The 25983-nt window shown below is 43.4% G+C and overlaps 1 protein-coding gene across 2 annotated transcripts in view; it reads left to right on the top strand.

Annotated features, from left to right (window-relative positions):
• The first annotated feature begins 4301 nt into the window (after positions 1 to 4301).
• Positions 4302 to 25983, top strand: part of CHST7 (carbohydrate sulfotransferase 7) — a 44414-nt gene continuing 22732 nt past the window's right edge. The window contains exons 1-2 of one of the 2 annotated variants that reach the window (XM_023731895.1): positions 4302 to 6064; positions 9043 to 9073. In XM_023731895.1, the coding sequence (XP_023587663.1) occupies positions 4572 to 6032 (1461 nt within the window). In that variant the 5' untranslated portion in view covers positions 4302 to 4571 and the 3' untranslated portion in view covers positions 6033 to 6064; positions 9043 to 9073. Of the gene's footprint in view, positions 6065 to 9042; positions 9074 to 25983 lie in introns of those variants that run through there. The other variant, XM_004376908.3, reaches the window with a different exon arrangement.

Genomic DNA, 25983 nt, shown 5'->3' with positions numbered 1-25983 from the left:
CACAACATGGATGAATCTGGAGGGCATTATGCTGAGTGAAATAAGTCAATCACAAAAGGACAAATATTGTATAAGACCACTATTATAAAAACTCATGAATAGGTTTACACACAAAAAGAAACAATCTTTGATGGTTATGAAGGAGGGGAGGGGGGAGGGAAAAACAGTAAATAGACAACAGATAAGTGGCAACTCTGGTGAAGAGTAAGACAGTACACAATACTGGGGAAGCCAGCACAACTTGGCCAAGGCAAGGTCATGGAAGCTCCACAGACACATCCAAACTCCCTGAGGGACCATATTACTGGGCTGAGGGCTGGGGACCATGGTCTCAGGGGACATTTATCTCAATTGACATAACATAGTTTATAAAGAAAATGTTCTACATCCTACTTTGGTGAGTAACATCTGGGGTCTTCAAAGCTTGCGAGTGTCCATCCAAGATACTCCACTGATCTCACCCCGTCTGGAGCAAGAGAGAATAAAGAAATCCAAAGACACAAAGGAAAGACTAGTCCAAAGGACTAATGGACCACAACTACCACAGCCTCCACCAGACTGAGTCCAGCACATCTAGAGGGTGCCCAGCTACCACCACTGACTGCTCTGACAGGGATCACAATAGAGGGTCCCAGACAGAGCTGGAGAAAAATGCAGAACAAAATTCTAACTCACACACACACACACACAAAAAGACCAGGCTTATGGTCTGACAGAGACTGGAGAAACCCCGGGAGTATGGCCCCTGGACTCCCTTTTAACTCAGTACTAAAGTCACTCCTGAGGTTCACCCTTCAGCCAAAGATTAGGCCCATAAAACAAAACGAGACTAAATGGGCACACCAGCCCAGGGCAAGGACGAGAAACAGGAGGGGACAGGAAAGCTGATAATAGGGAACCCAAGGTCGAGAAGGGGCGAGTGTTGACTTGTCGTGGGGGTGGCAACCAATGTCATAAAACAATATGTGTATTAATTGTTTAATGAGAAACTAATTTGCTCTGTAAACCTGCATCTAAAATACAATTTGAAAAATTGACAATAACAAGTACCGATGAGGATGCAGAACAACTAGAACTCTTATACATTGATGGTGAGAATGGAAAATGACATAGCCATTCTGTAAAACAGTTTGCCAGTGTGTTATAAATTTAAAAATAGACTTACCATATGATCCAACAGTCCCGTTCCTGAGTATTTACCCAAGATAAATTTAAAAAACTTGTGTTCACACAAAAACTTTTGTGAATGATTGAGTTACTTTATTCATAATGGGCCAAAACTGAAGGCAACCCAAATGTTGTTCAGTTGATGAATGGATGAAAAACTTCTGGTACATCCGTACAGTAAAATACTAATCAGCAGTAAAAAGAAGTGCAGCAATAAAAGGTTAAAATTTATGCTAGAGAAAGAAGCCAGACTCAAAAGACCACATGATTCCATTTTACGATATTAGGGGAAAGAAGAAAACATAGTGACGGAGTGTAGCTTAATGGTTGCCAGTTTTGGAGGCGGGTGGACAAGTTAACTACAAAGAGGAAGTACAAAGGAATTTGAGGGTAGGTAAGAGGTTTGCTATGTATCTTGATTATTGTGGTGGTTACACAACTCTGCATTCATCAAAGCTCATAGAACTATACACAAAAAGAGTTATTTTTACTATATGTAAATTATTTAATTAATAAAGTGTGGTCCTCAGACCAGCAGCATTAGCAGCACCTGGGGGCTTATCAGAAATTTAGAATCTCTGGTCCCACCACAGGGCTAATGAATCTGTTTCTGCATTTTAACAAGATTCCAGGTTATTTGTATATACATTAAAGTTTGAGAAGCACTGGTCTAGGATATATTTTCTCAGTTGTCTGGTGGTTGGAAGGCTGTTTGGTCTGGGGATGGGGTAGTGTTGGGGCTCAGCTGGGCTGGCTTCTTCTCTAATCCGTGAGGTCTTTCATCCTCCAAAAGGCTAACCCAGGCTTCTTCATATGGAGATCTCAGGGTCTCAAAGAGCAGCAAGAGAGCAATCCTTGAGAGCAGAAACATTTTTCAAGCCTCTGCTTGTGTCATGTTTGCTACTGTCCCATTGACCAATGCCAGTGACAAGGCCATCTCAGAGTCCACGTGGGAAGGCTTTGCAAACGGGCATGGATATTAAAAAAAAACAATCCCGTTGCCTCAAGTTGATTCTGACTCATAGTCACCCTGTAAGACAGATTAGAACTGTCTCATAGGGTTTCCAAGGCTGTAATCTTTATGGAAGCAGACTGCCAAATCTTTCTCCCACGGAGCAGCTAGGGGTTCAAAGCATCAACCTTCTGGTTAGCAGCCGAGTGCTTAACCACTGTACCACTGTGGTTAACTGATAGGTTATTTTTAAAACTTACCACACTCTCCACTACTGGCATTTGGAAAGAATCACCAAGGGGACCTTTTGCATTCTGCCCCAGCCACATCCCTTCACTGAAGCAGTGAGCACAGAGACACCTACCTGCTTAAAATGGAAGAGGGAAAAGTGAAAACATAGGTAAGATGAAAGTTATAGATTAATATCAGAAAATAATACCCTTTCCAGAAAGGAGAAGGTGGTTACAGAGGTAAGTGGATCTGTGGGTCTGGTAGTGGGAAATTGAGAAATTGGCTAAGATGGTTTTATTTTCTCTATGAAGTAAGAGGTAAGGTCATCTGTTAACAATGGCAAAGAGGGGATGTCAGAGGTCTTAGGAGAGTAGAGAAAGTTTGAAATAGTCATAATGGAACTTGAGACTGGGAATTGACATAAAAAATGTAAGATTTCATGGACCATTTGAGGTTGATGATTGTGAATTTATCTTGATGGCAATCTGTCCTGTGGGGAAGCTTTTTGCAATAGTGCTTGCAAGCACAGAGAAAGCCAAAAGCTACGTCTTAGGGATTTTGCTAGATGAGTAATGAAAAGATAGAGTCCAAGGGAGTTTACGTTATTGGTAGGAGTTTTATAAAATAATGGCCCATGGTCTCTTAGCCCCGTAGGAAAAATTGAGAAGAAAGTGGGGATAGTGGTCAATGAAGTTGGAGAATAGGGAGGATTCAAACAAGTAGTTGAAAAAGAGAAGGATTGTGGACAGAAAGCAGGATGCTTGAGCCAGTGATATCAGAGGTGGAGTAGTTTCCATGACAAAAAAGATCAGAGGAGAAGATTTTTAGATATGTTCTTACTTTCTCAATTTGAACAGCCTTTTCCCTAGTGGAGATGAGTAGATTTGCCTTCAATCTTTTGTTAACCTTACAAAACCTTCCCCAAGGGGGTGAGAGGAAGCTCTCCTTTCTTTATCATCCTGCTGAAATAGAGCAAAAATTATCCTTCTTGTTTCTCTTTCGGATTTCAGTAATTCTACATTTCATTCTGTTATACATAAGGTCGTCATGAGCCAGAGCTGACTCAGTGGCAACTAACAACAAAGCTTAATTTGCCTCTTGGACTTTCTGTCACTCCTCGTATGAGTTTTATATATATATATATATATATATATATATATATATATACATATTTCATTTATCCTTGGGTATGTGTCCGTCTTATGGGTCCTTTTAAAAACTGTGCTCCTGAGAAAGTTCACCATCCTGTCACTTTGATTCTGTAAATGTCTTCTGGTCTTGCAAGTCAGAATAGGCTAGGTTATGCTGTGGTAACAAAGATTCCCCCTTCCCCCCATCTCAAAACGCCAGAAGGTAGGTAGGCACTAAAAATTATTCTCATTTTATAAATATGTAAAAATGATCCTCAGGATGTCTTTAAAATGTTCAGGGCCCTCAGCTGGCAAAACCCTACGAAACACAACAATCACAATTTCACGAAGGCTAGACCTTAACAATTAAACGCACTGCGTGAGTGCAGTAGTACCTCCACCTCCCCTGGACCACCATGGCAATGTGCAGTCGTATATCTTTATCTTAGTCCCATTGTTTTCCATCCAGAACTCAGTAACACCCAGTCTGGGGCTGACGGAGACGCTGGATGGAGATAGTGGACGGGAGGCCCTGACCTAAACAGCGTGGAGGCGAGTGGTTATTTGTCTAGCACTGAGATGGCCCAGGAGCAGACGTAAAACAAATGAGGTAGTGGAGTTCTCTGGGTGGGGTCCGCGTCCCGTCATTGGGTACATTCTGTACACACGAGCCCCTCCCTTGCCTAAAGTCAATTCACGAAGACTTGATTTCGGAGGGGTTGGGGAAAGGTTGGGTCTGGCTCAGTGAGCCCCAGCCGGCATCCCCACCCCGCGGCGGCCCCGCCCGGATCTGGCAGAGCCGGGCAGCGAACTCGGGCGGATACAGGCGGGGAGAAGCTGCAGGGTTAAGGGCGGGGCGGCTGCCAAGCCGGCCAATAGGCGGCCCTCTAAGCCGGCCGAGCAGACAGAGAGCAGAGTCGCCGCTACTAGCCTGCCGCCTCCCAAGTTTCCCTGGTGGATGCACGTCCCGGCGGTTCTGCTCCTCCGGGCGCAGAGGGGCCCGAAGAGGCCAGAGGAGCGGCCACGGGACGGGATTTCTGAGGCAGGGGAGAGGACGGGCACCCGACCCGCTCTGGGGGGCTCCGTGAACGATGAAGAGCCGGAGGCGGCGACGCCGAGAGTATTGCAAGTTCGCGCTGCTGCTGGTGCTCTACACGCTGGTGCTGCTGCTCGTCCCCTCCGTGCTGGACGGCGGCCGCGACGGCGACAAGGGCGCCGGGCACTGCACTGGCCTGCAGGGCAGCCTGGGAGTGTGGAGCCTGGAGGCGGCGGCGGCTGGCGAACGCGAGCAGGGCGCAGAGGCGCGGCCCGCTGCCGAAGGGGGCGCGGGCGAGGTCCCCCGGTCCCGGGGCAACCTCAGCGGCGCCGTCGGGGAGGTGGTGTCTCGCCAGAAGCAGCACATCTACGTGCATGCCACCTGGCGCACCGGCTCCTCTTTCCTGGGCGAACTCTTTAACCAGCATCCGGACGTTTTCTACTTGTACGAGCCCATGTGGCACCTATGGCAGGCGCTATATCCGGGCGATGCCGAGAGCCTGCAGGGCGCGCTGCGCGACATGCTGCGCTCGCTCTTCCGCTGTGACTTCTCCGTGTTGAGGCTATACGCACCGCCGGGGGACTTCGCCGCGCGCGCCCCGGGTGCGGCCAACCTCACCACGGCCGCCCTCTTTCGCTGGCGGACCAACAAGGTCATCTGCTCGCCGCCTTTGTGCCCTGGCGCACCCCGAGCCCGCGCCGAGGTCGGCCTCGTTGAGGACACCGCCTGCGAGCGCAGCTGCCCTCCCGTGGCACTGCGCGCCCTGGAGGCCGAGTGCCGCAAGTACCCGGTAGTGGTCATCAAGGACGTGCGCCTCCTGGACCTGGGTGTGTTGGTGCCACTGCTGCGTGACCCAGGACTCAACCTCAAGGTGGTGCAGCTTTTCCGCGACCCGCGGGCTGTGCACAATTCGCGCCTCAAGTCTAGGCAGGGGCTGCTGCGCGAGAGCATCCAGGTGCTGCGCACTCGCCAGAGGGGCGACCGTTTCCACCGCGTGCTGCTGGCGCACGGCGTGGGCGCTCGCCCTGGGGGCTCGTCCCGCGCGCAGCCCGCCGCGCCACGCGCCGATTTCTTCCTGACGGGCGCACTCGAGGTGATCTGTGAAGCATGGCTGCGCGACCTGCTTTTCGCGCGCGGTGCGCCCTCCTGGCTGCGGCGCCGCTACTTGAGGCTGCGCTATGAGGACCTGGTGCGACAGCCGCGCACCCAGCTGCGCCGCCTGCTGCACTTCGCTGGGCTGCGCGCGCTCGCCGCACTCGATGCCTTCGCGCTGAATATGACGCGCGGCGCGGCCTACGGCGCCGACCGGCCCTTTCACCTGTCGGCGCGTGACGCCCGCGAGGCAGTGCACGCCTGGAGGGAGCGCCTTAGCCGAGAGCAGGTGCGCCAGGTGGAGGCCGCCTGCGCCCCAGCCATGCGTCTGCTGGCCTACCCTCGCAGCGGAGAGGAGGGCGACGTGGAGCCGCCAAAGGACTTGGAGGTATCGCTAGAGATGGAGGCCGAGGGCGCCACGTAGCTCCGCACTCTCACCCCCCGGGGCGGACACGGGTAAGGTGGTCCTTGGCAGGATTGGGTGGAGAAGGGTCTTCGGGGAGCCTGGAAGGGACTGTGCGGGGAGGAGTGGGTTGAGGGAAGGGAGGGGCTCGTGTTCCACATCTCAACCTGTCAGAGTGGGCAGGGAAGCCCATCTGCTCACAGAGTTTAGGAAATTCATTGGGATCTCCAGCTTAGCCGCCTGCCTCCTCAGAGGAGGACCCTGAGACGAGAGAGGTTGTCTAAGTGTGGCCAAGGTGGAACCCAGGTCTCCACACTCCCAGTCCAGTGCTCTTCCTGCTCCATGAAGTAGGAAGTAAGGTCATCTGTTAAGAATGGCAGGGAGCAAAACAAAAGTGTCAGAGGTCTGAGAGCAGAGTAAGTTTGACATAGTCATAATGGGAACTTGAGACTGGGAATTATCATGAAAAGTATAAGATCAGGGACTGTGAGGTTGATGATTATGAATTTATTTTGATGCCAGTCTGTCCTGTGGGGACTTTTTTGCAGTAGTGTTTGCAGGCACAGGAAAGCCAAAATGAGGGTTTGATGGAAAGTGATGACTGTAACCCTACCTCCTCCTCCTCTCTCTCTTTCATATTCCTTCTCTGTGTCTGTCTCTGTCTCATGCACAGTCACCTGGGCTTTCCTCTATATTAGCAAGCATGCAGGCAGTCATGCCGTTCTTGGAACAGTTTTTGCGTATTTATATGCCTCAGGCACTGGTAGAGTGGAGTAGAATCGACTTTGCTTTCCCCTGGCTCATTTGGCCTCTCTGTTTCCATCTCCCTCCCTCCCCCTTCCTTCCTCCTTCCTCTCCCTTCTGTCTCTCTCCCCTCCTAATGGTCAGTGTCTTTGCAGGATATTTGACCCTGTCTCCTTCACATCAGGTCACAAAAGCTGCCTGGTCAGCTTCCTCTAATGCCAGCAAGATCTCAGATCTGGATTTCCCCCACCCCACCCCATCCGTTTGTGAGCTGGAACCTTAGATTGGTAGTAGCGGCTTTGCCTGTGACTGCAGAAAGAGCTTTGTGAAACAAGCCACCCTCCCTTAGTTTTTCTTTTACTGTTTGTAAAGCCTCTGTCTTAAGAAGCTAAAATGGAGGTTAAATAATCTCAAAAGGTGTTCAGTGTCTGGACCAGTGTATGGACTGTGCATTGGGCTAAGGGAAGAGTTTGTCCTGCAGGATGCTGACCTTACGAGTCTAGTTAGTGGCATGGGAATGCATTTCTCCAAACTTGGTGTGAGCTGGAAGAGGACAGCCTTCTGCACTGTGCAGTCCAGAGGAGAAGGAAAAGCAGGTCTGAGTGGGTGGAAGTGACTTCAGTTTCCATTCATTATTTTATAGCGTAATTCAGCATTCCCCTGGGGTGAAGCTCTGAGGACAAAGGTTGAAGATGTTAATGAGGAGGGATTTTGTTGTTAATACAGCCAGGGTTTCAGGGTGATTTCTGAAGCTGACTAACACTGTTTTTTCTCCAAGTAATCAAGTGGTGATCTTGGTCAGTTTCTGTAATTGCTAGGAACTCTGGGTTCTTTCCTGATTTCTGGAGTGAATGATGGTAAGGCAGGCACTGGGTGACTTGTCACATCTTAACAAAAAGATCCTTTCATCTGCTAATCCTGTATGTACAAATGTAACATAATGGTCCCTAACCCTCTTTCACAGGCCTGAGGGAACTCCTCTCCAGGGCAAACGCTGCAGCATTTTATGACTTTAAGAAGTGACAATCTCCTCAAATCTTTTACTTAAAAAAAAAAACAAACTTAGCTTACATTGAGTGCCTGTACCCTGTGAGGTACTGGCTGGGGATGAGGTAATGAGAATAGAGAGGAGGCTTAGAAGACAAAAGTCTTTGTCCTCTACGAAGTTAGAGTCTGTGTGGGTGACATTGACTGCAGGGGAAGACACTGCTGCTGCTGTTTGGGAGGCCATTGGGGCGTCTGTTAGGGGGCTGCAGGGACATCTGGGGGCAAGCTTTAGGCTCTTCCACACTTTGGTGACTGAGCCCTTCTTTCCACATTTCCTCTGGAATTATTAGGCACTTACGGTGCCATGACCTATCAGTGAATTTATTAAAATCCAACTGGGATCACAAAAGTACAAATATTGTATGACCTCACTTATATAAAAAGATAAGAACAGGCAAATGTATAGAGACCAAAGTTTATTAGTGGTTACCAGGGGCAGGAAGGAGGGGGAAAGGGGCGGTATTGCTTATGGAGTACTGAGTTTTGGTTTACAGTGATGGAAGAATCACTTTGCTTAAGGGTAGGATTGCACAGCTGATTATTGTAATTGCTATCAATAAGTTGTACACCTGTAAAAAGTTGAATTGGCAAAAGTTGTGTGGTAGATATATTTACAACAATGACCAGAAAAAAATTTAAAAAAAAGAGTAGCTGCTGAGGCTGCCTGTGTACAACCAAACACCTCAGGGGATTTGGTTCTTTGGTTTGGAGGTTTAGGGCCATGGTTTCACGGGACATCCTAGTTAATTGGCCAAATAACGCGTTCAGGACTTCTGTTCTACCTCCTAGTTTGTTGAGTAGTTCCTGGGGTGTTAAAAGCTTGCAAGTGACCATCCAAGGCACAATTGGTCTCTATTTGCCTGGAGTAACAGAGGAAGGAGAGTTAGGAATAGGAGGAGGAACTGGAGTGTGTGACTAATTGCCTCCATGAACAACTGTCTCCTTTGCCATGAGCCCAGAAGAACTGGATGGTACCTGGTTACCATTACTGAACATTTTGATCAAAGATTCTATAGAAGAATCCTAATCAAAAGAGGGAAAATGCAGAACAGAATTTCTAAAACCAAACAATAATTGCTGCAAAAGACCTCTTTAAAGTGTTAAAAAGCAAAGATGTCACTTTGAGGACTAAGGTATGCCTGACCCAAGCCATGGTATTTTCAATTGCCTCATATACTTGTGAAAGCTAGACAATTAATAAGGAAGACTGAAGAATTGATGCCTTTTAATTATGGTGTAGGTGAAGAATATTGAATATACCATGAACTGCCAGAAGAACGAACAAATCTGTCTTGGAAGAAGCCAGAATGCTCCTTAGAAGCAAGGATGGCAAGACTTCATCTCACGTACTTTGGACATGTTATCAGGAGGGACAAGTCCCTAGAGAAGGACATTACGCTTGGTAAAGTAGAGGGTCAGTGAAAAAAGAGGAAGACCTTCAACGAGATGGATTGACAGAGTGGCTGCAACGATGGGCTCAAACATAGCAATGATTGTGAGGCTGGCACAGGACCAGGCAGTGTTTTGTTCTGCTGTACATAGGGTCGCTATGAGTCGGAACTGAGTCGACGGCACCTAACAACATCAACAGTAAAAGATGTCTGCTTGAGCATTATGCTCATTTAAGGTCTATCTATATGGGATCAAATTGACAACAGCAACTCGAAAGATTAGATAGGAACCTTAGGGGGCAGTGAGTTCATGTTAACGGGGGAGGAATAACTCAGAAAAGGACAGTGAAAATGTTTGCATAACTTGAAGAATGTAATCAATGTCACTGAATTGTACACGTGGATACTGTTGAATGGGTGTATGTTTTGCTGTGTATATCCTCAACAACAAAAATAAATAAATAAAATATTTTAAAAAGTGAAAAAAATCCAATTGGAGAAGGCATGCTGTGTATACATGGTTCCTAGAAAGACAACATTATTGATGGGTTTTCCAAAAGTCGGCCACACTCTACTCTAGGGAAAGGGGAGGGAAAGGGGATAGATACTTATTGAAGGGCTATGTGCCATGCATTGAGTTAGGCATCCAAGACAAAGAGAAGTAACTTGCCCAAAGTCACATCTGGGCTGGTGAGGGTGGAGCAGGGTTCAGTGTTAGACACCACAGCTCATAATCTCTCCATTATAATATACCCTTACCTGGTCCTCCTTGGTGTCCCCTGGCAGCATCCCTGGCACCCTGGCTAGGCTTAGAGGCTACTCTGGGGTGGGAAACACACTTAGCTTTATTATTAGTATGTTTCAGCTATTGAACTAATCAACAACATATTCCTGAGCTGCTGACAGCACCTACACAGAAAAGTGGGTGACTCTACAGCTGTCCTTTCCATGAGGCATCTGTGTATGTCTTCAGCTCAGTAGTGAAGAGAGGCTCCATGTGAATTATTCTAAGTAACATCTGTATGGTTCATACCTGATAGCCGGAACTTGGCAGGGAGGGAGTCAGCGTACTTCTTTCAGGACTGGGTGGTGACTGAACCACGTCACCAAGGACCCAGGCCCTTTCTATTTTTTGGCTTTCCTTCTCAAGCTCATCTTCCCGTTTTCACAAGATTGTAGTAGCCCCAGCTCTAAGCATCACATCCTCACATAACTACATAGGGTTGTTAAAATGCAGAAAGGAAGGAAGCTGGTTAGTGGGTGCTGGGGTGGGGGGAGGGGTGGGGAGCTTTTCCCTCATGTGGCTCCTTTTCCTTTAATCTGATTATAAAACCTTTCCCAGAATTCTCTGCCCTTGCAAACTCTATGTCTTATTGGCTAGAACTGTGTCAGGTGCCCTGCCCTAGCCTAATAGTTGGCAAAAGGGAATGGGATAACCATGATTGGGTTAGACCTCCTCACCTGAGGGTTTTTTTTTTTGTTGTTGTTGTTATGTCAATGCCTGAACTCCACCCTCAGAGAGTGATTTAATTGGTCAGGGGTGGGGCTCAGGCATTGGAATGGTTTAAAAGCTCTCCCAGGTGATTCCACTCTGCAGCAGTGTTGAGAACCACTGGCTTGGACCAGTTATGATTCACCCCTTGGACTGAGTCCATTGCCACCTAAACAAGATAAATGGCTATTGATGAGCAGTGAACATGGTCTTCCACCATAATTTATGTGAAAGAACTTGGAGCTATGAAGTGTCAAGTAGATGTAGGGTATTACTATGGAAAGGAAAATGTCTCACTTAAAGTATACATGGCCCCATTCATCACCATCTCACATTCCTTCAAATGCTTTGTTGTCTGTAGCTCCTTATCTAATAATCTATCATTGTCCACTATCCACTACTGTTTTGATCAGACTGATGTGATGTGCTGTCCTTTTTAGCATGTCTCCCTTTGACCTCTGCCCTTGCTAGGCCCCAAGATTTTATTCCTGTAGGCATTTTAGGCACCATGGTCTTTGTTCTTGACAAAATATATGCACCCTTTGAAAGAAGTTAGGAAAGGAGGCAAGTGCAGTGTAACCTCAGCCCCAGCAATCAGAAAGCTTCCTTTCTAAATAAATCATCCAAATAGAAAAAGAAATGACCACTCACCATCAAATTTCTAACAAAGCATTTGGAAGTTATTCCATTTTAATCAGGATATTGAGTCCCAAATGTTTTATATAGGCTTGTGTATAAATATTACTGAAAGGAGAACCTTTTGCTTAAGCACAGACTGCTAAAGAACAGGCATTTGTTAAACATTGCTCCTGTACAGAATTTCTCATTCAGCAAAATGTGTTTAAACTCCTAGTAGCAAATCAACCTGGGGGCTGTGTGTGAGCCAATGGGCTGGAAGTTAAGATGGTGTGTGTGTGTGCGCGTACATACGCACACATGCACATAGATAGGTACCTGAGTGGCTGGGCTTCAGTAAGGTGTGATTAGTTGTTAAAAATACATCTATGTCCAAATCCTTTTTGCTCCTGGTGAGATTAGCACTGCCTTTGATCAAGACATTCTTAGAGCTCTTGTTTGGGACTGCCTTCCCAGTGCATTCCTAGGACCGCTTCAATGAACGGTGGATTTGGTTTTTAGGAAAAATCAAGACTTATCAGGTCTGGTGAGTGAGACAGGGGAGGAGGCTGGTCCTGCAAAGTGAGATGTGGTCATAACGTAAGAACGGAGTTATTCTTCTGCTCATATGAAGTCAGTTTAGGGCTCAGGAATCTAGGCTTTGGGACCCAGCTCTCCTGGTTACTACTTGATTGACCTTGACAAGTCCCTAAATCTTTTTGGCTTTAGTGTTCTTACCAATAATAAAACGAGGTTGGACTAGAGGATTTCCAAGGTTTCTTGGAACTAACGGGAGGTGGAATTTATTGAGTGCCTATTTTGTGCACTGTGTTACATGCTTAATGCATGCTGTCTCATTTAGTCCTTAGCTCTGTGCTGCAGGTAGGATCTCCATTTTATGGATAATGAAACAAGTTCAGAGAAGTTAGGTAATTGTCAAGGCTAACAAGGCCAGATGATGAAAACTTAGGTGCTCTCTATTTTTAAACTAGCCTTTTTAAAATTTGTATAAGTAATATTAAGCACATGGTAGGAAAAAAGTTCAGTAGTATAGAAGGGTATAAAATTCCTGCCAGTCTCACTCCCTAGAAGCAACCACTAAGCTTCTTGTGACATGTCTAGAAATTTTTATGCAAATTTAAACATTTGTAGACTTTTAATACACAAATGAGATTGAATTGCATTTATCGTTCTCACTTAATTTTTTTTTCACTTAATGCTTTGAAAATCTTCCTACGTACTCTTTTTAATGGCTATATAATATTTCATTGTAGGACTATATTGTAACATATGTAAGTTCCATACTGAGGTATTGTGGTAAAATGCATATAATATTTCATTGCTATATTTTAAATAGCATCCTTATGTTATCTTTGCATACATGTGAGTGTATCTGTAAGAAAAATTCTTACAGTAGGGTGATCTTATATATATATACATATATATGTATATATATATATAGCAAAGGGTATATGCTTTTTACATTTTGAGAGGTAAAGTTCTTCAAAGTTACACCAACTTTCACTCCCACCAGCTAGCTGTTTCTTGGAGTGTCTGTTTCTCAGACTTTCTATAACATGGATTTTTATATAATTTTTTCATCTTGGCTAGTCCTTTCTCCTAGCACCTGTCTCTCTGTGACCCTACAGTTCATCTCAGAAGATGAATAACTACCTCACACCTCGGATTGTGTGCCAAGATCAAATCAGCTTCTTAGCCCTTTTGCAATCTACATGTATTTGGAAAATGTCATTTCTATGATTATCATGAAGGACTGTGCACATTTAGAAATAAAAATTATCATCTCCTTACAAAACCACGCTTAGATGTAACGTCAGGGTTTAGAAAGTTTCTTGTGAAGATGGCCTTCTGGTACTGTTGCAGTGGATTATACCTATCTACTGGAACAGCAACTCTTTCAGGAGACTCTCACTGGGGAAATTAGGCTGATTTTAAATAAGGTTTAACCCTTCATACCAGGAACCCTGGTGGTGCAGCAGTTAAGCGCTCAGCTACTAACCGAAAGGTTGGCAGTTTAAATGCATCCAGAGGCTCTGAGGAAGAAAGACCTAGTGATCTGCGCCTGTAAAGATTTGTTGTTTTTAGGTGCCATTGAGTCGATTTCAACTCATAGTGACCCCATGTGACAGAGTAGAACTGCCCCATAGGCTTTTCTTGGCTGTAATCTTTACAGGAGGGGCCCTGATGGTGCAATGGTTAAGTGTTTGGCTGCTAACCAAAAGGTGGGTAGTTTGAACCCACCAGCTGCTCTGTGGAAGAAAAGACCTGGCATTCTGCTCCTGTAAAGATTTTAGCCTAAAAAACCCTATGGGACAGTTCTACTCTGTCACATGGGGTCACTGTGAGTCAAAAATCGACTCAAAGGCACCTAACAACAACCCTTCATACATTTTCCATACTATCCAGAGAGCCCTCTTTGTAGTCTCAGGGGAGGAAGGGCAGAAGTGCCCATCTGCCATTTGCAGTTTTTGAGGCAGAATTCAAAGGGTTTTCAAAGAGGTTTTTTAGCCTGGGTAGAGAATTTCTTCCCACGAATACAAATGTAACAGAGTAGATGGGAGTGGCGCTTTTAAAATAACATTATAAACAACTGGCTAAAATTCCTCAGTGTGCCCCTTCTCAGCCTATTCTTAGCATGAGCAACACAGAAGAGAATGAAACTTAAAAAGATAAACTGGCCATGCTTTTTTGTATCTGACATTCCAGTCGAACAAGGTAACTAATAAATGAAACTTTGTCTCTGGGAGGACTCCTGGCTTCTCATCCTCTTGCTTTGTAGTGGAACTGAGAGAACTCGCTGCATTGAAAGAAGTGTTCTGCTTAGGAGGAGTATAGAATGAGAACAGTAGGGACTAAGAAACTGCCCTGGCCCAAGTTCAGGAACACAGGGAAGTGGAACACTATTTGGGAGCTGAACAGGAAGCGGTTTCAATTGGATAAAAGTTGAGAGCTCAGTGATGCCTTCATGAGAATTGGAGTTCTTAAGCTTTTTTCCCCCTACCCCCTCACCCCCTCCCCTCTCAGCCCGGCAGGCACCAGGCCAGTAGCCCGGTCTGACATTTTCTGCAGCTGGCCTTGTTCATATTAAAGACCATCATGCCAGATGCTGAGAATAAATTATAGTGTTGGCTGATAGTGAATATTTTTAAATTAGGAGGTTAAGAGGCTGTGAAAGAGGACCACCACCTTTAAGTTCAATTATGAGCATATTTCAACTCAGCAGATTCCCCTCCCCTGAAATGGACATGAACAGCAAGGAGCTTTGCTGTAGAATCATATTCTGAAAATAGTCACTGAGGTAGAGATGTTTTTATTTGTAGTATCTAAGCCCTTTATGGTGAGTGTTATATTAACAGATTCTTCTTGGAGTGTTAAAAGGAGCCCCAGAAGGCACAGGGAGAGCTGTGAGGACTCAGGGCAGTCTCTGGGCTCAGCTGGTTGATGTTGTTAGTTGCCATCGAGTCAGCTCAGACTCACGGTGACATTGCCCAGTCCTATGCCCAGCCAGTAAGAAGCCTTAAATATGGCCTGAAATCCAAATGCCTATAGGGACCTCTTTGGGAGATTCATATTGTTTGATTAATAATGTCTGGTCATGGTAACCAGCAGGCTGGAAGTAGAGAAACAAGCTTGCATGAAGGTCTGAAGTGTGTGAATTTCGCCCTGAAATAGAACCTCACAGAAACGTTTGTGAGGCATGGGGAACAGATAGGAGTTCAAGACTGTGGGCTCTTTTTTTGTGTGTAAAGATGATGAGCTGACAAAAGTTATGAGCAGCCCCCCGCCCGGAGTGAACTGAGAGGCTAAATCAAAGAAGTCATTGAATACATACAGATAAGATAAACATGAGGAAAAAAATGCCCCAGAGCTTTGAGGTCACTTCCCCCATGACTGAAACCAGACTTTACAAAAAGGGAATCAGAGAGACTATGGGAAGAGCCAGAAATACTAAAGTCAAGATAATATTTTTAAAATAAGACTTCTTTCAACAAACCGAGAGCTGGCATATGTTATATAGATTTTATAAGCAATAGAAGTAGATGCTGCCTCTTGCTTTAATAAAGGATATCACCAACAAGGATGAATAAAGGAAAACAATACATTTATTTGATTGTGCAAACAACAAAAACGTTACACTTTGTTGTCTTTCTGTGCCACCCCCCACCCCCAGCTGCTAGGAATTGCAAAGAGGACTATTTTGCAAAAAGGAAATGGTTGGCTGAAAATAAACATACATCCCAGGGGCAAATTATCCAGTAGGCAAGGTAAGCACAGTGCTTACCATGCTTACCAGATTATCTGTAGTGAACAATTTCACATGTTTTCACCACAGCAGAGATTCTGCTTCTAGGTACGGCTTGCATCTGTCTCTCTCCCGACCCCACAGCACCTTCCTGCAGTATCAAAGCCTCTTTTTAAATGTACAATTCCTAACAGGGGCAGATGATCCAGTAAGCAAGGTAAGCATGGATTTACTTGTGTTTGCTTACTAATCTATAGTGAAATTGTTTCACTTCACTTGTTTTGCTTCTCTAGAGAACCCAGCCTAAGACAACTTGTTTGAAGCTTGTTCGTTTTGTTCTTGAGTGAGATAAAAAGAAAATAAACAGGAGAAAATTTTAGCTGGGGTGGGGGTGGGGAATCATAAAATTGGAAACATTTTATTTTATTCTATTGGGAAAATTTAATGGCCATTTGATTTTTGCATTGGCTGACTTGGGGCTTGAATGACTCATGTGGATTGAGGCTTTGTTCTGAATTCTGGAGCAGAGAGGCTGGTCCTTTCCTCCACTGGGGTGGGGCAGCAGGGAGCAGGAGTGTGGGTCATCTGCTCAGCTCTCATCATGGGCAGCCCAGGTCCCGGCAAGTGGCTTCTACCTGCTCCCGCCCCCCAACAAGAGTTTTGTTTTTTGTTTTTACTCAGTCCCTGTTTTTACCTGAGGTGAAAGTTGTTTCATAGTAAATATGACTGGAACTATTATTTACTATTGCAAGTATAACTGGCACCCCCTGCCACTGCCACTTAATTCTTCAAACTGAAAGTATGAGAATTCTTTATACATTTCTAGGCTATTTGGGGGTGCAACTATATTAGCAAACCAAATGTTTCATATTACATTTTGCTTTAGAGTCACAGTGAGGGAATGCTTGCACTTTGACATTTCTGGTATTTCAAGAATGATCTTCTTAACATTACCCCTAAGCAGCTTCCTTAAAAAAAATAAAAAAGTTAATGGCTCTATTGTTGTAAATGTTGTCAGTCATTTCCGTTTTCCTTGGCACTGCATTTCACTGATTTGAGGTGAAAACAGGAAGGTTAAGAAAGCTTAACCTGGGTTAACAGATAAGCTTAGATGTTAACATCATCACAGAGGGTGGTTCCAGTTTAGGATGCTGGGAGAAGATCCCACAAGAATGCATTGCCATTGAAAAGGAGGTTAAAGCCTTTTCTTGGCCCATTTGTTCTGGGGTTGATCCGTGAGGAAGGCTGTTACAATAGGCTGGAAAGTAATTCAACTTGTGATAACGGAACCTGCCGAATACCCAGAAATCTAAGCTCTCTCAGCCGAAGTGCTAAGTCCCGGGATCAACTTTTAGCACCTCTGAAGTTGCTTTTTATGGTAAATCCAGGGTGCTTCACCTGGTGGTGCAAGTGTGTGGGCAGTGACAGGATACAGAGGTGAGCCTCCAACTCTTCTGCTTAACACTGACTTACTACTTGAAACTTTTATTTATTACAGCATGCTGGTGTGGTGGGCAGGGTGGGGGGCCTGCCCTGGACACGGGCCCTGCTGAGTGGTGGCCCCATCCCAGACCCCTGGTACCTGACCAGACTCCCCCCAGTGCTGCTGCTAACCCCACACCACCCAGGCGGGGCTCTCCCCAAGGCCACCTCTGAGAGCCTTGACCTTCTGCCCGTCCAGACCAGCCATTCCCTAGCCCCTGAAATACCACCTCCCTGAGGTCCCAGCCCACTGAATGATGGACAGCAGGGAGTGAGGAGAGGGTGTCCCCCAAGAACTGAGACCCCTGCCAGCCCTGCTCAGACCCCAGCTTCCCAGGGCCGAGCTGGGTCTGATGCCCAGACACAGCTGTTGGGGATGGGCCAGGGCCTCTTACCCTTTGACATTGTTTCCCTGTCCCTCTGTCTGTCTAGGCCACTCCTGCCTGTCTGTTGGTCTATTCCTGGGAATCTCATCACTGCAGGCCGTGTGCCTTCCCAGTCTGTCTGTCCCATACTATTGTCCACAAACTGATCTCTTACTAAAGAAAGAAGGGTGGTAAAAATTTACGAGTGCAGTTCAAAGAGTGGAAGTGAGGTGCCCTGGTGCAAGTTCCTAGATCCACTTGGGAGGCCCAGGGCCCTTTACCTGACTTGAAAAAGGGAACAGGAAGGGAAGGCCACTGATTGATGCAGAGCTACAGGGCTACAAGTTCATTTGGTTGAATCTTCTGTTCTCAAACTTTAAAGCCAGCAGGAAGTTGACTATTTCCCTCCCCCACCCGAGCTTCAAAGGTTGAAAAAAGTATGATTAAAATGCTAAGAGTGTGTGTTCCTGAGTTATTACACTGTAGCCAGGGGAGCCTCAGCTGAGCCAACTGCAATCCAGACTCTGTAAATCCAGAATTAACTTTTCCTTTGAAGAGAATGAGGCTATTAGTGGGTTAACCAGCTACAGTTAGGGCCTGACTGGTAATTTAAATACTCAGGAGAACTATTGCAAAAAAGATAAAATACATCCAACTCGGAGAGTGACTCTGAATCTGTAAATAAACATAATCCATTAAAAAAAGTGAAAGCCAATTTGTGAATTATTTGAATGGTAAGGAATTGGTGAATTATTTGAATAGTAAGGAATGACTTCACACTTACATATCACATATTAAAAAAACCTTTTGTATATGCTTCTCAAAACCATGATATACAGAAACCTCTATAAACCCTGCAATGCATTGCACTAAGACAGTTTTCTATTATTTATTATCATATAGGATAGATTTTTAAATAGCTCTGATTTATGAATAAACAAGTGTCTACCCTTGTTTCAGGGGTGCAGGCGGTGGCACACACTTATCATTCTTCTCAGACTCTGGGTAAAGCGGAAAGAGTTTTAACCGACAAGTTTGTTGTTTATTGTTAGTTGCCGTCGAGTCAAGTCCTATTCATAGCAACTCCATGTGTGCACAGTAAAACTGTGCTCCATAGTATCTTTAATGGCTGATTTTTTGCAAGTAGGTCAGCAGGTCTTTCTTCCAAGGTGCATTGTGTGGACTCGAACTGCCTACCTTTTGGTTAGCAGCAAACCTCTTAAGCATTTGTGCCACCCAGGGACTCCCAAGAAGTTTAGCAGCTTAAGATTCTTCATTGTCAAAAATCCATCAGCTAGAATAAAAAGGACATGACTAGCTACCTGGTCACTGTAGCTGGCTGATAAACTGAGTGTTTGGTTTTTAAATACGCACCCACAGTTGAATATTTCATAGTTCCATATGAACAGGACTCCATAGTATTAAGAAGAGTTGGGGTCTGGAGTGAATTAAATTCTTAATTCTGTATCTAAGATATTGGGAGCTTAAGAATTGTTGGGAACCACACACTAAGAATCATGGACATATGTTTTAAACACAACCAAAAATATTGAAAACTGGTAGGAAATTAGCTGATAGTTTATTTAGGGTCCACTTGGGGGGCTACAGGCCCATGGAAGGATAAGTCCAAACTGGAAGGTATATGAGCATCGCTGACCTAGTTTGGCGACATTTAGGAACTAGAGGCTGAAACTGGAGGATGGGAACCCATTTCTATTGTGCGAAAAAAGGGACTTGTGAGGTTGCCGTGTATGTACTGCCGGCTGCCTGGCCCGGATTAGGAGAGCTTCAGTACCGTTCTTCAATACTCCAGAGGCAATAATAGTTCTTTCAGAGATCCTCTCCCTCCTCTCCTCCCACCTGGTACTGCCAGTGTTTTGGTTTTCTTTTATATATTTATTTTGTTGTTGTTGAGAATATACACAGCAAAACATACGCCAATTCAACAGTTTCTACATGACCATTTAGTGACATTGATTACATTCTTCCATTTGTGCAACCATTCTCACCCTCCTTTTCTGAGTTGTTCCTCCTCCAGTGACATAAATTCATTGCCCCCTAAGGTTCCTATTTAATGTTTTGAGTTGCTGTTGTCAATTTGATCTCACATAGATAGTTCTTAAAAGAGCACAATGCTCAAGGCAGATGTTTTTTACTAGTTAAGCTAAACTATTACTTGATTTTAAGACTTCAGGGGATATTTTTGGTTTAAGGTTTAAAGATTATCTCAGGGCAGTAGTTTCAGGGGTTCATCCAACCTTCATGGCTCAAGAAAGTTTGGATTCCATGAGAATTTGAAATTATGTTCTACATTTCCCCTTTTGATCATGTTTCTTCTATGGAATCTTTGATCAAAATGTTTAGTAATGGTAGCTGGGCACCATCCTGTTCTTCTGGTCGCATGGCAAAGGAGGCAGTTGTTCATGGAGGCAATTAGCCACACATTCCATTTCCTTCTCCTAGTCCTGACTCTCCTTCTTTCTCAGTTGTTCCCGGTGAATAGAGACCAATTGTTGTGCCTTGGATGGCTGCTTGCAAGCTTTTAAGACCCCAGGCACTATGCATCAAACTAGGAGGTACAGCTGAGGTACTAAACATGTCATTAGGCCAATTAACTGGGATATCCCATGAAACCATAACCCTAAACCTCTAAACCAAGAAACCAAATCCCATGAGGTTTTTGGTTGTATGTAAGCAGCCCCAGCAGCTACTCTTTTTCCTATTGTAAATAGATCATACACCTTTTGCCAGTTCAACTTTTTACAGGTGTACAACTTATTGACAGCAATTACAATAATTGGCTGTGCAACTCTACCCTTAATCAATGCGCTATTTCCATCACTTTTAACCCCCATTTTCCCCCTCCCTCCTGCCCGCCCCTGGTAACCACTGATAAACTTTGGTCTCTATACATTTGCCTTTTCTTGTCTATTAGTACAAGTGAGGTCATACAAAATTTGTCTTTTTGTGATTCACTTATTTCATTCAACATAATGTCTTCCAGCTCCATCCATATTGTAGCATGTATCAAGACTTCATTTCTCTTACTGGCTGAGTACTGTTCCATTGTATGCATGTACCACATTTTGTTTATTCATTCATCTGTTGATGGACATTTAGATTTTTTCCACCTTATGGCTGTTGTGAATAGTGCTGCAGTGAACATTGGTGTACTAGTCTCTGTTTGAGTCTCTACTTTCAAGTCTTTTGGGTATATACCTAGGAGTGGAATTGCTGGGTCATATGATAGTTCTATTTTTAGTTTTTTGAGGAACCATCACACTGTTTTCCACAATGGCTGTACCATTTTGCATTCTCACCAGCAATGGGTAAGGCTTCCAATTTCCCCACATCCTCACCAACATTTGTTATTTACTTTTTTTTTTTATCTTAGCCATCCTAGTGGGAGTGAAATGGTATCCCATTGTGGTTTTGATTTGCATCTCTCTGATGGCTAATGATGCTGAGCATTTTTCATGTGTTTTGTAAGCATCTGAATGTCCTCTTTGGTGAAATGTCTGTCTTAGTCATCTAGTGATGCTGTAACAGAAATACCACAAGTGGATGTCTTTAACAAAGAGAAGTTTACTTCCTCACAGTAAAGTTGGCTAAAAGTCCAAATTCAGGAATCAGCTCCAGGGGAAGGCTTTCTGTCTGTCGGCCTTCTCATCAGTCTTTCCCCGGACTAGGAGCTTCTCCGCGCAGGAACCTCGAGTCCAAAGACACGCTGTGCTCCCGGCACTGCTTTCTTGGTGGTATGAGGTCCCCAGCTCTCTGCTTGCTTCCCTTTCCTTTTATCTCTTGTAAGATAAAACGTGGTGCAGGCCACATCCCAGGGAAACTCCCTTTTTACATAGGATCAGGGATATGACCTGGGAAAGGGTGTTACAATCCCACCCTAATCCTCTTTAACATAAAATTAACAATCACAAAATGGAAGACAGCCACACAATACTGGGAATCATGGCCCGGTCAAATTGATACACACTTTTTTGGGGGACATAATTCAATCCATGACAATGTCTATTCAAGCAAGTCCTCTGCCCAGTTTATGATTGGGTTATTTGTCTTTTTGTTAAGTTGTTAAAGTTTTATATATATTTTGGTTATTTGATTCCTGTCAGATATATGATTTTCAAAGATATTCTCCTAGTCGGTAGCTTGTCTTTTCACTTTTTTGGTAAAGTCTTTTGATGAACAGAAGTTTTTAATTTTTATGACGTCCCATTTATTTATTTTTCTTTTGCTGTTTGTACTTTTGTTATTATATTAGGTAATCTATTCTGGAAAGCAAGGCCTGACAGCATTGCCCCTACTTGTTTGTCTAAGAAATTTATGGTTTAATTTGCACATTTAGGTCTTAATCCATTTTGAATTTGTTTTTGTGTATGGTGTGAGGCATGGACTCTGCTTCATTATTCTGCATGTGGAAATATAGTTTTCCCAGCACATTTATTGAAGAGACTCGTCTTTTCTCATCGAATGGACTTAGCACCCTTGTCAAAAATCAGTTGACCATAGATGTGTGGGTTTATTTCTGGACTCTCAATTCTATTCCATTGATCTATGTGTCTCTCGTTGTACCACTACCAGGCTGTTTTGATTACTGTAGCTGTATAGTATGTTTTAAAATCAGGAAATGTGAGTCCTCCTGCTTTGTTCTTCTCTTTCAACATTGCTTTAGCTATTCGGGGCCTTTTCCCATTCCATATAAAGCTGAGGATTGGTTTTTCTATTTCTATAAAGAAAGCTGTTGGAATTTTAATTGGGATCGTGTTGAACCTATAGATCACTTTTGGTAGTATTGATATCTTAACAATATTAAGTCTTCCAACCCATAAACTGGAACATCTTTCTATTTATTTCTCTTTCAACAGTGTTTTATAGTTTTCATTGTATAAGTCCTTCACATCCCTGGTTGGATTTATTCCTGAGTATTTTATTCTCTTAGATGCTATTGTAAATGGAATTGTTTCCCTAATTTCCCTTTCATATTTCTCATTGCTGGTGTATAGAAACCCAATTGATTTTTTATTTGTTGACCTTGTACCCTGTAACTTTGCTAAATTCTTCTATTAGCTCGAGAAGTTTTCTTGTGGACTCTTTGGGATTTCCTTTATATAGGATCATATCCCCCCACACATCTGACAGTTTATAGTACTGTTGGGGCTTGCATGTTGCTGTGATGCTGGAAGCTATGCCACCGGTATTCAAATACCAGCAGGGTCACTCATGGTGGACAGGTTTTAGCTGAGCTTCCACACTAAGACAGACTAGGAAGAAGGACCTGGCAGTCTACTTCTGAAAAGAATTAGCCAGTGAAAACCTTATGAATTGCAGCAGAACATTATCTGATATAGTGCTGAAGATGAGCCCTTCATGTTGGAAGGACTCAAAATACGACTGGGGAAGAACTGCGTCTTCAAAGTAGAGTTGGCCAGAATGCTCCTTAGGAGCGAAGATGGGGAGACCACGTCTCACATACTTTGGACACGTTATCAGGAGGGATCAGTCCCTGGAGAAGTGCTTGGTAAAGTAGGAAAAATAAATACCTTTGCCGTGGATTCGATTCTGACTCATAGTGACCCTATAAGACAGAGTAGAACTACCTCATAGGGTTTCCAAGGAACAGCTGGTGGATTCGAACTGCTGACCTTTTGGTTAGCAGCTGTAGACTTAACCACTGTGCCACCAGTGCTCTGGTAAAGTAGAAGATCAGCAAAAAAGAGGAAGACCTTCAACGAGATGGATTGACAATGGGCGCAAGCATAACAATGATTGTAAGAATGGCGCAGGACCAGGCAGTGTTTTGTTCTGTTGTACATAGGGTCCCTATGAGTTGGAACCAACTTGACAGCGCCTAACAACAACAACAGGATCATATCATCTGCAAGTAGAGTTTTACTTCTTCTTTTCCAAACTGAATTGCTTTTATTTCTTTTTCTCGTCTTACTGCTCTGGCTAGGACTTCTAATACAATATTGAATAGAAGTGGTGAGAGTGGGCACCCTCATCATGTTTCTGATTTCAAGGGGAAAGCTCTCAGTCTTTCTCCATTTAGTATAATGTTGGCTGTTGGCTTTTCATATATACCCTGAATCATATTGAAGAATTTACCTTCTATTCCAATCTTCTTTAGGGTTTCATTGAGAAAGTTTGTTGATTTTATCAAATGCTTTTTCTGCTTCCATAGAGATGATCATGTGGTTCTTTTCCTTTGTTCTATTGATGTGGTATAGTATGTTGATTGATTTTCTAATGTTGAACCATCCCTGCATTCCTGGAATAAATCCCTGTTGGTTATGATGTACGACTCTTTTAATATGCTGTTGGATTCTGTTAGCTAGTATTTTGTTGAGGATTTTTGCATCTATATTCATAAGAGTTATTGGCTTATAGTTTTCTTTTCTTGTGGTGTCTTTGTCTGGTTTTGGTATCAGAGTTATGTTTTTGTCATAGAGTGAATTAGGAAATATTCCTTTCTTCTCTATCCTTTGGAAGAGTTTAAACAGTATTGATGAAAATTCTTCTCTAAATGTTTTGTAGAATTCCCCAGTGAAGCCATCTGATCCAGGACTTTTTTGTTGTTGTTGACAGGTTTTTGATCACTAATTTGATCTCTTGTTATGGGTCTGTTGAGACTTTCTATTTCCTCTTGAGTCAGTTTGGGTAGGTTGTATGCTTCTAAGAATTTGTCCATTTCGTCTAGGTTATCCAGTTTGTTGCCATAAAGTTGTTCATAATAGTCTGTCATATTTCTCTTTATTTATATTACGTCAGTTGTAATTTTTCATTTTTTTCTTTTGGTTATTTACATCTTCTCTCCTTTTCTTTGTCAGCCTAGCTAGAGGTTTGTCAATTTTATTGATCTTTTCAAAGAAGCAACTTCTGGTTTTATTGATTCTATTGTTTTTCTGTTTTTGATTTTATTTATTTATGCTCTGATCTTTGTTATTTCCTTTCTTCTGGTAGGTTTGGACTTAGTTTGCTCTTCTCTTTTTAGTTCCTGGAGTTTTGAGTTAGGCTGTTTCTTTGAGATCTTTCTTCTTTGTAAACGTAGGCATTTGTTGGTATAAATTTCCCTCTGAGAACTGCCTTCACTGCATTCCATAAGTTTTGGTATTTTGCACTTTCATTTTCATTTGACTCTAAGAAATTTGTGATTTCTCTTTTGATTTCTTCCTTGACCCATTGGTAGTTTAATAATGTGGTGTTTAAATCCCATATCTTTGTGTATTTTCCAGGTTTTTTTCTGTTACCGATTTCTAACTTCACGCTATTATGATTAGAGAAAATACTTTGTATGATCTCAATTTTTTATAATTTATGAAGACTTGCCTTGGTGACCTAAAATGTGGTCTATCCTGGAGAATGATCCATGTGCTATGGAGGAGAATATATATTGTGCTGTTTTTGGGTACAGTGTTCTATATATGTCTGTTAAGTCTAGTTGGTTTATAGTGTCATTCAGGTCCTCTGTTTCCTTATTGATCTTCTTTCTAGATATTCTATCCAGTATTGAACATGGTATATTGAAGTGTCCAACTATTGTTGTAGTACTATTTCTCCCTTCAATTCTATCAGTGTTTGCTTTATATATTTAGATGCCCCAATGTTGAGTGCATATATATTTATGATTGTTAAATCTTCTTGATTAATTGACCCTTTTATCACTACATAATGTCCATCTTTATCACTTCTAACAGATTTTGTCTTAAAATCTACTTTGTTTGATATTAAGATTGCCACCCCAGCTCCCTTTTGGTTATTATTTGAAAGGAATATTGTTTTCAATCCTTTCACTTTCAACCTGATTGTGTCGCTGGGTTTAAGGTGTGTCTCTCATAAACAGCATGTAGTTGGAGCATGTTTTTTTTTTCCCCATTTTTATTAAATTGTACTTCAGGTGAAGGTTTACAGAACAAATAGTTTGTCATTAAAGAGTAGTACACATATTGTTTTATGACATTGGTTAACAACCCCACGAGATGTCAACCCTCTCCCTTCTTGACCTTTTTTTGTTTTTTGGTGAAAATATACATAGCCAAAGATACACCATTTCAAAAATTTATACATGCACAGTTCAGTGACATCGACTACGCTCTTCCAGTTGTGCTGCTATTCTCACTTTAGATGAAGGCTTACAGAACAAAATAGTTTCTCATTAAACGGTACATATGTTGCCCTATGACAATGGTTAACAACCCCACTACATGTCATCACTGTCCTTACTCAACCTTGGGTTCCCTATCACCAGCATTCCTGTCCCCTTCTGCCTTCTAGTCCTTGTCCATGGACTGCTGTGCCTCATTACTCTCATTTTGTTTTATGGGGCTGTCCAATCCCCAGTTGAATGGTGAACCTTGCAAGTGACTTCACCACTGAGCTAAAAGGGTGTCTGAGGGCCATACTATCGGGGTTTCTCCAGTCTTTTTTTTTTTATTGTACTTCAGGTGAAGGATTACAGAACAAATAGTTTCTCATGAAACAGTAGTGCACATATTGTTTTATGACATTGGTTAATAACCCCACAACATGTCAACCCTCTCCCTTCTCAACCTTTTTTTTTTTT

The sequence above is a fragment of the Trichechus manatus genome, unplaced genomic scaffold (genome assembly GCF_000243295.1).
Source record: "Trichechus manatus latirostris isolate Lorelei unplaced genomic scaffold, TriManLat1.0 scaffold00046, whole genome shotgun sequence".
Taxonomy (NCBI): Eukaryota; Metazoa; Chordata; class Mammalia; order Sirenia; family Trichechidae; genus Trichechus; species Trichechus manatus.
Note: the sequence above shows the minus strand (reverse complement) of the source record. Positions and strands in the feature narration are given on the sequence as shown.